The 12,278-nt window shown below is 38.4% G+C and overlaps 1 protein-coding gene across 2 annotated transcripts in view; it reads left to right on the top strand.

Moving 5' to 3' along the window:
• Positions 1 to 6,560: 6,560 nt before the first annotated feature.
• LOC117296544 (organic cation transporter protein-like) overlaps positions 6,561 to 12,278 on the top strand; it is a 32,467-nt gene continuing 26,749 nt past the window's right edge. The window contains exons 1-3 of one of the 2 annotated variants that reach the window (XM_033779522.1): positions 6,561 to 6,626; positions 8,684 to 8,787; positions 10,831 to 10,985. In XM_033779522.1, the coding sequence (XP_033635413.1) occupies positions 10,955 to 10,985 (31 nt within the window). In that variant the 5' untranslated portion in view covers positions 6,561 to 6,626; positions 8,684 to 8,787; positions 10,831 to 10,954. Of the gene's footprint in view, positions 6,627 to 8,409; positions 8,587 to 8,683; positions 8,788 to 10,830; positions 10,986 to 12,278 lie in introns of those variants that run through there. The other variant, XM_033779521.1, reaches the window with a different exon arrangement.

Genomic DNA, 12,278 nt, shown 5'->3' with positions numbered 1-12,278 from the left:
GATTTCAGATTTCCCCTTACACACAAAACTATCGGTAAAGACTCTTGTTCAAAAACATTTCCTTTCACTGAATATAAATATTTGTATTTCCCCGGCATACACCATTTCCGGAAGACGACACCCAATTGTGGAACATATATCCGCTTGCACACCCTCTCCTACCCCTTTGTTATTATTATTGTTTTCTTTAGAAAGAGCTAATTAATTTGATGTTTGTTGCGTTCCCCCTTATAGTTATAAAATGGTACTCTTCTAAAAATGTTTGGCAAGTCACTCAACCCGCTGGTGAGTGTAATTTATTCATCCATGGTGGTGTGAACTACAAAATAACAACAATCTACACAATCATTGATTTTGAAGAAGCCTGCACCGACCGGACGCAAAATTCGAATATCCAAAATTTCATCACCGGTTGCAAAAGTTGACCGATTGTAAAAAGCCACCACCGATCACTAAAGTTGACCGATTGCAAAAAGCCAGCACCGATCCCTAAAGTTGACCGATTGCAAAAAGCAAGCACCGATCCCTAAAGTTCACCGATTGCAAAAAGCCAGCACCAATCCCTAAAGTTGACCGATTGCAAAAAGCCATCACCGATCCCTAAAGTTGACCGATTGCAAAAAGCCATCACCGATCCCTAAAGTTGACCGATTGCAAAAAGCCATCACCGATCACTAAAGTTGACCACCGATTGCAAAAAGCCATCACCGGTCGTGAATATGCATGACCGATCGCTAATACCATCACCGATCATGAATATGCATGACCGATCGCTAAAATGGACCACCGATCGTTTTATCACCGATTGCTAAAGTTGATCACCGATCGCATAGGACCACCACCGACGACAAATTTGATCACCGGTTCCGAAAGACCATCACCGATTATTAAATGCCTCTTTGGCGTTCCATATCCTAGAACTATTGCGGTTTCGTCTGCAATCGTCTCCCATATTGCGGTTTCGTCTGCTATCATCTCCCGTTACTAGAGACGATAGCAGATAAAACCGAAATAGTTCTAGGAGTAATCCGGATGATGGTAATCTAGCTTACTTGCCCACGAAAATGTCATCCTCGGGCAAGGTCACCCCAATAAATAATATATAAACAGATCATCTCCCAACGACCATCTCGGACCACCACCGACGACAAATTTGATCACCGGTTCCGAAAGACCATCACCGATTATTAAATGCCTCTTTGGCGTTCCATATCCTAGAACTATTGCGGTTTCGTCTGCAATCGTCTCCCATATTGCGGTTTCGTCTGCAATCGTCTCCCATATTGCGGTTTCGTCTGCTATCATCTCCCGTTACTAGAGACGATAGCAGATGAAACCGAAATAGTTCTAGGAGTAATCCGTATTCACAATTATTTATTTTCAATTTCATCTATGAATGAAAATAATGTGTGTAATCAAAATAACGCTTTTCATCCATGAACCCTTTAGTATTAAGCCATTTGACTCACACCACTTCCCAGTCATGATCTTTCCGAGTTTTCATTGTAAAAAAACAAACGCTTTAAGTTTGCTTCAGTGACCATGGCGACTTGAGAAATAATTTACAGTTAATCCAAGGCAGGGGGCGACTTTGCCGGGGGTCGACAATGCTAGGGGCGAGCTTGCCAGGGGGCGCCTTTGTTGAAGGTACATTTTTCGGGGCGGTCTTGTTTCCTAGGTTGAGAGTTGTCAATAGATGTAGATTTGGGCACGTAACCTATATGCTACCAAATTAATAACAAGTCCTGCTTTTTCTTTTTGCTTTTTAATCAGCCTTGGAGAAGCGTGTAGTCTATATTGCAGCAATACTGTTCAAGTTGGAGGCAGCAAATCGGCTGGAGTATACGACCCAGGCCTGCACTGAGAAAGCATCCATATGGAACCAAGATTTTCTCAAAGGAACAGGGCTCGAACCATGTACTGTCAAAGATCTTAATTTTGTTAGGATTCGAGTACTTTTTCAAAATTATTTTTCAAAATTATTTTTCAAAATTATTTTTGTGACATTGTTCTACTCATTTCTCAAAAACTACAGCACCTCAGTAAGTAATATTTGAAGGGAGGCTTTCTACTATCATTATCTTCAAACTGTGGAAGTGTAATGTAAATTTGTGGACATTGTGTTTTAAATACATTTGTTCCTCAGAGAGGTTAAAGGCACTGGACACTATTGGTAGTTACTCAAACTAATTGTTAGCATAAAACTAACTTGGTAACAAGCAATTTCGTATTAAATTTTGATGGCGAAGAACCATTCAATGATCAATGTATCATATGAAAGTTGATAACTTTTCCTACCCATACCAAATAGCAATGTACCACATTGAGAGGGGCTATCTCGCCTGTCCTGCAGTTGTGCATGGAACTATAAACTAATGATGAACCCACCACTCGGTGACCTACACCCTGGGCACCCTCGCATCTACATCCTGGAAGGGCATGTCCATGCCTGGGATGTAGGTTGTCATGTGGTGGGTTCATCAGTTAATATTTCCATGCACAGCCGCAGGACAGATGAGATAGCCCCTTTAATTTGTGACCTTAAATTTTGACCAAACTATGGCAATGCATCTTTAAAAACAAATTTATTAGTGTATTACTTGCACATATTTTTTAACAAAGATAATTTATTCCACCTTTAATCTTGAAGTCTAAATATGTATAATTTTAACAAATTATATTTTACATATAAGTAATTTATAATAAATATATTTGGATAATATGAATAAATAATTTAAAACGAATACAACCGTGTTTGTATCCTGATTTGATTTGGTTTGTGAATGTGCATGCATTATCAATTACTGTAGGGCCTTTTTAGACATCATAGAAACAAATTGAAATCCACAAATATTTGATTTATTGTGTTGTAGCTGCAGCTGAATATCAAAATCAAACCTGCATCAACCCATAATAGTAATAACCAGTTTTTATGGAGTGCTTTTCACACCCATAGGGCGTCTCAAAGCACTTCCAACATTATTCCCCTGGTCATCACTGTGCATTAATTCAGTTCTCAAACCATCTCAGCTCCATGAGAAGTATACAGCATGTGAAACAATAACAAATAATTGTATGTGCTACTCGGCTAAATCAATCACAAGAACCATCTCTGCCATCACAGGTATCGATTTACCCTAGGTGGAGAGAAGCAATTAAAGTTAAGTGTCTTGCTCAGGGAAACAAGTGTCACGACAAGGATTCGAACCCACACTGCTGAACAGAAGCACCAGAGCTAGTCTATTTAAACCTTGTTTCCTCTTTACCCACATAATTCTATTTAACAAGTGTTGTGATGTAGAGTAGCTGTCTGTTTGTGCTCGAAGTTTGAGATCTGATGTGTGTTGTGTAAACAATTCAAAACAGTTGATTATTACTGTAGCTTTCCTCAATTTAATTTATTTCTTGAAAGCTTTTGGAAGATATCTTCTTGCTGTGTGTCTGTTAGGCCATGTGATCAATGGATTCAAGCAAGACGACATGTTTTTTATCCACAAACTACATATTTTAGAAGCACTCGATCTCATCGTAAGCCTCCTTCTCCCGACTAGGCCATCCATCGACTTGTCTTGACCCCAAGTCGAGTTGGCCGATGGTTGAATAAATCATCCGTCGAGTTGTCCGAACCGTGGAGTTGTCTGAACCATCGAGTTGTCCGAACGGACGAGTTGTCCGGCGGACGAGTTGTCTGGTCTCCGTTCTCCTGGTCACAAGGCGGACATGGGTTCGGGTTATTACAATGTATCTTTAACAGGCTGACTAAATAATGGTGGTGATGAAGCTTTCCTGTCTAGTTTCTCCTTAGAGGGCTCTTGTGTTATTGTTCCTGGTATTACTCCATTGCTGTATATAACAAATTAAAGAAGAAAACAAAATAAAAGGTTGTGATAACCTCTGTAGTAAAGCCTCAAAGTAGTATACAGAAAAAAAGTCTTATTCCATACATACCTATAAATTAATTATTATAATGGAAGTGTAGGAATAATAACCTAAGGAATTTAGACCCTTTGTTCATTGTTTCCACCAGGTGTAGAACCAACCGATAACTAAACTAGCCTAATTCCTTCCGTAATTAATTACCTGAACAAAATTTTGAACATGTAAAAACTAAACGTTAAATAAAGTAGGCCCCTTCCATTCTGACTTTTAAAACGATCAGTTCATTGGCAAGTGACGGTAACCCTTCTTTATACTTTGCGAGCAAAATGTGGATACATGAAAATGTGTGATACTCGTGTTGTGGGACTGTGTGTGAAAATGAAAGAAAAAATGCACTATTCTCTATATAATTCTCTAAACCGTTTTTGGGAGGTAGATGGAACAGGAAGAAAATATGTGATGTCTCAAATTTACTATTTTGAGAAAACTGGCAGTTCTATGTGACATTGTTTCCAATATGAATAATCCAACCATCGAGGAAAACGCTAACTAACAACATAAAGATTAGAGTCTGTACTTGCTAACAATAACACGGAAATAATGAATGATTTTCCAGACACAAAGTGGTCACACCATGCATGGATGCATGCATATCCGGTCATCATCATGATCATGTCGTGAAGAAGGTTGCCAATCTATTCTATGCCTGTTGCGCTGGCGGACGTGTTTCGGCATCTATCCACGCTTTATTTTGATCCTGAAACTTGTCAACTTCAGGGAAGCAAAAGAACTTTAACCCTTCTTTTGATCCGAACCAATTTTTGCAGCAACAGCGGCTAAGAACCATGATTATTTGACTGTAAAGTTCGTATCTGTATACATTTACACACAAGTAAACACACTTTTGCCAACCAAGATGGCGGAGTTGTTTTGTCACGTGACTCGTGACGTGTCAAAAGAAAGGTCTATAGTTGTGTAAATTCAGTTTTGGAGGATTTATCGATTTATAATAATTTATTTAACTTACATTACACAACTAGCATTGTACACAACTTGGAAATGGGTTCACAACGTTGTGTACAAATTACACAAGTTGTTTAAAAAAGATTTTACACAATGTTTTTTCACACAGCAGAATAACAGTGTACAAAATGATCCAATTTCATCAATGGCCATGTAGCTACACACCCTCACCAATGGCAAATAGCATTTTCAAACAAGGAGTTTTAATGAATCTTGACTGAGTTCTTAAAATGGATATGGAATGTTGGTGGCAATCTTATTTGCATTGGGATTTCTGTCACAAAAATCTCGCTGATTCTAGCAACAATAAAACGATTAAAGACCAGGCAGAAAAACAGGACAAATGTGTTGCCACTTGTTTACATGACGAGTTTGTTTCAACGACAACGGGAAGAATATAGGGGCATCATTTTGCAAACAACCTTATTCATTATGAACGCTTTATAGATTAAACCGATCGATCAAAGACAATTGACACTATTGGTAATTGTCAAAGACTAGTCTGCACAGTTGGTGTATCTCAACAAATGCATAAAATAACAAACCTGTGAAAATTTGAGCTCAATTGGTCGTCGATGAGTTGCGAGATAATAAACAGCCCTGTCACACTATTAGTTGCGTGCTTTCAGATGCTTGATTTCGGCAACTCAAAATCTATAATTCAGAGGTCTCGAAATCATATTCGTGGAGAAGTATTTCTTTTTCGAAAACTACGTTACTTCAGAGAGTGCCGTTTCACACAATGTTTTAAACTCGTGCAAATAAGGCTTTATGCTAATAATTATTTTGAGTTATTGCCAATAGTGTTCACTGCCTTTAATTAATTTGTTTGTAATATTTTGCGAAGATAGTTCCACCAAATATAGCCACTTCAAACACGTTTGACCCAATACATACACATTACAAATATTATGATTTGAATCAGCATTACAGCTCGGCAAAGTGGTCTGATTTGACCTACTGCTTCTTGGTCGGTTCAGCTATCGCCGATTGCAGTTCTATAATTTGTTTGATTTGATCAGTCCTTCAAAGATACGCTCTGAAACACACCTCCGAGCGATTGGTTTATGAACATAGATAGTAACCAACTAAAGTTTTCTTGGATATAATTTAGCAGCTTCGAATGCAAAAACAATCCAACCTGATCAGAGTCCTGTACAGGTCCATGTGGTGAAGATACAAGGTCCAACGTTTATTTTTGACGAACTCATGCGCTCACCCAGTTTCTAGTTTACAGTTCAATATTCTTGTGGGAGGAAAAGGGGGAAACCAGCTTCGAAATGACGGATAACGAAGTTAAGCCACCAAAGAAATTCGATGATATCCTTTCGGCTATAGGTGAGTTTGGAACATGGCAGAAGATGCTTTTCTTCTTTGGGTCTCTAATAGGCGTAATGACAGCAATGAACACCCTGGCACAGGTCTTTATGGCCGCAGATACTGACCACTGGTGTCGGGTGGCCCACTGGGATAAGGCCAATTGCACGACCGGTCAGTTCGATGACTGGGAGTGTCTTAAAGCAAAGAGGAACGCGTCTATCCCGCTCATTGTGACCAACAAGGAGACAGGGGAGAAAGACTACGATAGGTGTCACATGTACGATGTACGGAAGCTAGAATTCAAACATGGAATGAATGCAACTGACTATACCAACAAAATTATAGACTGCTCCAATGGTTGGGTGTTTGACACTACGCAGTATAAGACTACTATCATAAGCGAGGTGAGTAACAAAGGCAACTTAACGCAAACTTCAGTATTCAAAACGTTTCTCATGGGGACCACCAGATCGAAACTTCCATTTGAAACAAACCTGTTCTAGACCCCCCTAAATTTCTCACAGATAATAATCAAAACAGTGCTCTAAACAAATACCTTTTTTCAATTCATTAAATGTTGACAAAGTGAAACATCCTACTGTCACACTAAACTTATGTATATAGAGTTTCCCCGTGCATTCAAATCTAAATAAAACATTTTTTCGGATTCATTTAAACCAGCTTGGCTTAGACAAAAACGAAGTCTTTTTCCCAAGCTATAGTTGCACTTACCAACTAAATGTATACAGTAAATGGACCCTCACTGAGTGGTACTTCAAGCAAGAGGTCAAGTGGCTTGTCATATATCTACAACATGTTTTTATTTAATCTGTAAATTTTATTTGATAGTTGAGGTCAAAAGTTGCTTTATCGGAAAATTACACCTACTTATGGCTGAACTGACGTATATCTAATCAGCGCCACACTTTGGGTTTCATAAAAACAGTTCTCGCCAAAACTAGGACTTCTCTAGTGCACCCTTATTTGTAAATAATGCATCCAATAAACATTGTTTTTCCTGCTGACTTATTCTCTCGTTCATTTTACTGATAATGGGTAGGGTCTGCAGTGGCTTAACAAGTGCCCCCCCCCCCAAAAAAAAAAACACCAAAAAACAACAACAACACCCCCCCCCCCCCCCCCCCCAAAAAAAAAAAAAAAAAAAAACCATTTAAAACCGCTCAAGTAAATAGTTTGCAAAATGCAGAAACGCATGCTTCAGTTCTATAACTAGACTTGATTTCGAATCTGAGACTGAGGTCATTTTTATGCATCAGCCATGCAGATTTGCTAATCACACGCCCCAACTTTGCTCAGACTTGACCCTCTTTGGTTATACGGAATACCAATTAATGCATAATATAACACATGATCTAATACCAAAATGTTGAAAAATAAACATGACAAACAACCTGATCGTAACTTGACGAAAGTGATAACTTTGATTTGAATCGAACCGTGTAAAGAGTTTCCCAACATTTTTTACGTATTTTAGAATGAAAAAAGCTATAGAATCACCTGGTTTGTGTGTGTTTTCAAGCAGATGTTACACGTGCAGCAATGTTGTAATTCTGTGTTATTTCCCAGGGAATAAACTTTTAAGTTTAAATGTGCATTTTAATGAAGGCATCGGAGATTCTGACCAATCAGAGTGTTCCGTCCACCTATGAGCTAATTCGCCAAAGGGTGTGTACAAACCATTGATTAGTGTCCCAATCTGTGATCGTAGGCTAATGACGGAGGTTAACTGCAAGAGGGCGCTATTTCAGGCAATAACGTGTAGGCTATCGGGTAGACTAACTAAAAACCACGATCACAGGCCTGGAACCAAATCTATACATTAACTCGATTGGCAGCATATGTGCTTTGTAAAAGGAGTAAATCTTATACTTCAACATACTTGCAGGAAAAAATCTATTTGTTAAAACCTGTAGACGATGTGACCTATGTTTACATTCAAAACCGCCCTCTGTTGACCAAACACTATATACGTCATGCTTCGCCGGGCAAAGAGTTGCGTAGTCACTGTAAGATTGCGTACACTTTCTAGCTGGCTGCCAAAACACAAAGGTTTTGCCCGGCGGTATGCGCGCGAATCATGTTATGGTTTTCGTGTGACGTCAGAGGTCACATCGTCTAAAGACCCATCTAAAATGGAGATTCAGAAATCACCCCAAGGTGCCGCAACCTGGGTGCTGACATTCCCTCCAATTGCAAAGGTGTTCGTTTACGGCAGCATAATCTGTCACACGTCTGCAAAGTACCTTACTCGCAAGACAACTGAATGCTTGGTCCACTCTCTCGTATCTTCTCGACTGGACTTTGCTAACGCTTTCCTGAATCATTTGGTACTATTGCAAGATAGTAAGTTGTTAGGACGGATAAGAAGTCAAAATAACGACAGAAAAATCACTTTCGTAAATCAACGTCCAAAACCAGAGTTTTATTTCATTTCTTTCAGTACGAGTTGGTGTGTGAAAGCCAAGCAGCCGCAAGTTTTCTGCAGTCTGTGTACTTTGGCGGGCTTCTATGTGGCTCGTTTTTCTTCGGTTCTGTTGCAGATTGGTAAGTCTCATCGTGCTGCTTGTGTGCGACGTTTGTTCTGGTGCTGTTTTTAATATTTGGGCTACTTCTTTTTGTCCTTTTGTTTTGGTACATTGGCCCTTTATTTGAAAAAAAACACTGGGGCATTAATTTATCAAGGTGACAATTTTCTTTTTCAATTTTAAAAGGTTATTTTCAGTCTGTCATACTATGTCAGCTTATTCTGTATAGTCAGCTTACTATGTAATATCAATTCAGCTTACTTTAAAGTCAGCTTACTATGCAGTATCAAGTCAGCTTACTGTAAAGTCAGCTTACTATGTAATATCAATTCAGCTTACTTTAAAGTCAGCTTACTATGTAATATCAAGTCAGCTTACTGTAAAGTCAGCTTATTATATAATACTAAGTCAGCTTACTGCAAAGTCAGCTTACTATGTAATATCAATTCAGCTTGCTGTAAAGTCAGCTTACTATAATACTAAGTCAGCTGACGGTAGAGTCAGCTTACTATGTAATATCAATTCAGCTTACTTTAAAGTCAGCTTACTATATGTAATATCAAGTCGGCTTACTGTAAAGTCAGCTTATCATGTAATACTAAGTCAGCTTACTGCAAAGTCAGCTTACTATGTAATATCAATTCAGCTTGCTGTAAAGTCAGCTTACTATAATACTAAGTCAGCTGACGGTAGAGTCAGCTTACTATGTAATATCAATTCAGCTTACTTTAAAGTCAGCTTACTATATGTAATATCAAGTCGGCTTACTGTAAAGTCAGCTTATTATGTAATACTAAGTCAGCTTACTGCAAAGTCAGCTTACTATGTAATATCAATTCAGCTTGCTGTAAAGTCAGCTTACTATAATACTAAGTCAGCTGACGGTAAAGTCAGCTTACTATGTAATATCAATTCAGCTTACTTTAAAGTCAGCTTACTATGTAATATCAAGTCAGCTTACTGCAAAGTCAGCTTATTATGTAATACTAAGTCAGCTTACTGTAAACTCAGCTAACTATGTAATATCAAGTCAGCTTACTGTTAAGTCAGCTTACTATGTAATATCAAGTCAGCTTACTGCAAAGTTAGCTTACTATGTAATATCAAGTCAGCTTACTTTAAAGTCAGCTTACTATGTAATATCAAGTCAGCTTACTGTAAAGTCAGCTTGTTATGTAATACTAAGTCAGCTTACTGCAAAGTCAGCTTACTGTGTAATATCAATTCAGCTTGCTGTAAAGTCAGCTTACTATGTAATATCAAGTCAGCTTACTGTAAAGTCAGCTTACTATGTAATACTAAGTCAGCTTACTGTAAAGTCACCTTACTATATGTAACACCAATTCAGCTTACTATTAAGTCAGCTTACTATATCATACTGATCCAGCTTACTGTAAAGTCAGCTTATTATGTAATATCAAGTCAGCTTACTATAAAGTCAGCTTACTATATCATACTGTGTCTGCTTACTGTAAAGTCAGCTTGCTATTTAATACTAAGTCAGCTTACTGTAAACTCAGCTAACTATGTAATATCAAGTCAGCTTACTGTTAAGTCAGCTTACTATGTAATATCAAGTCAGCTTACTGCAAAGTTAGCTTACTATGTAATGTCAAGTCAGCTTACTGTAAAGTCAGCTTACTATGTAATACTATGTCAGCTTACTGTAAAGTCAGCTTTTGCTTTTGCTTAAAACTATAGCTTGTGCGTGCTAGTAACTGCTTATTTGTATGTATGAAGGTGTTTGTCCTCTTAGGACAAATTGACATAATCACCATCTTATAAGCACTATCTTGAAAGCACAAGCACAGAGCACAAATGGAAATTGCAACCCACCCTCTCCAGGACAGCAGCAATGCTTATGGGAGAGTACAACCATGCAAGATGCAAGATGCAAGATGTGTAAAGCAAAAGCTTAAACAAAAGCAATTGCTACTTTTTATGATTTCGGCCCAATACTGAGTCGGGTCATTATGCCAAGAAAGGAAAGTAAACAAGTTAACAGTTGAATTGTTGTTTCGGTTATTGGTTTAAAATCACGTGGTATGCCTTTTCTCATTAGGATTGGACGCAAGCCAACCATCTACATTGGTGCATCTTTGTTTCTCCTTGGCGGTCTTGCAAACATAGCTTCTCCCTATGCAGCTGTATATCTAGTTTTAAGGTTTATTGTAGCTGCTGGTGGAATGGGAGCTTATCTTGTTGCATATGTGCTAGGTAAGTAATATACAGCGGCAAGATTGAGGTTAAGAAGTGTTGTAACCATGAACATTATTATTTTGGCTTTACCCTCATACCGACATCGCGATGTGTGTCAGCACTGTAAACGCAGTACGATTTCCCGAGTTCTATGGAACAAATCACACGTATATAATTCAGGGTGGGATTCGAACTCATGATCTTTTCAAATCTAGTGCAGTGTCTTACCAACTAGACCATGGACCACCGAGATTGACCAGTACTTAGAGGCAGTTCGAATCTTAAATTGTATAAGTGGGTACCCAACGATTTAATAGATGTTTAATTAGCATCGGGGAAAAGTTTTTTTTTTTCACCCTCATACCGATGTGTGTAAGCACAGTATACTCAGTACTTTTGCGGGTTTTCTGTGGGGGGGGGGGGGGGGAAATCACAGGCATATTACTTGGGTTGGTTTCGAACCCAAGACATTTGCGATTCAAGAGCAGTGCCATACCAAAAAGACCTCGATATTTTTCGGAAGCTAAAGGCAGTTTGAGCATAATTAAAGCCATTGGACACTTTCGGAACAGAAACAAAATTAAAAGTTCACAGATCTACAAATAACTTACAGGGTTTACAGAAGGTAATGGTGAAAGACTTCTCTTGAAATATTATTCCATAAAATGCTTTACTTTTTGAGAAAACATTAAAACAATATCAATTCTCGATATCGAGAATTACGGATTTATTTTAAAACACATGTAATGACACGGCGAAATGTGCGGAAACAAGGGCGGGTTTTTCCGTTATTTTCTCCCGACTCCGATGACCGATTGAGCCTCAATTTTCACAGGTTTGTTATTTTATATATAAGTAAGGTTGTGATACACGAAGTGTGGGCCTTGGACAATACTGTTTACCGAAAGTGTCGAATGGCCTTAATATCATAAATGTTACGTTTTGCAACGGGGATAAAGATCATTAATTTTGTTTTTACCCTAGCATCGATGTGTGTATGCCTCTAGCTACCTAGCAATCTCGGTGGTCTAAAAGGCACTACTCTAGGATTGCAAGGGTCGTAGGTTCGAATCTCACTCGAGTAATAAGTACTGAGTATACAGTGCTAACACACTTTCTAGTAGTGAATAAAAACACATCATCAACAAAAAAATGATTATTACAAGTGCACTTGAAATCGACACTTTGTATGACCTCATCGGTTCATAGTAAAATAGGACCGGCCCAAGATTACTTCTTTGGGGTACTCTCCAACTAAAATATCATTTTGTGATTGAAATTTCACCACTGCACCTTACCCTTGTTTTCTGT

This window comes from Asterias rubens, chromosome 11, assembly GCF_902459465.1.
Source record: "Asterias rubens chromosome 11, eAstRub1.3, whole genome shotgun sequence".
NCBI lineage: Eukaryota > Metazoa > Echinodermata > Asteroidea > Forcipulatida > Asteriidae > Asterias > Asterias rubens.
The sequence above is the reverse complement of the archived record's forward strand: the minus strand, read 5'-3'. Positions and strand labels throughout refer to the sequence as shown.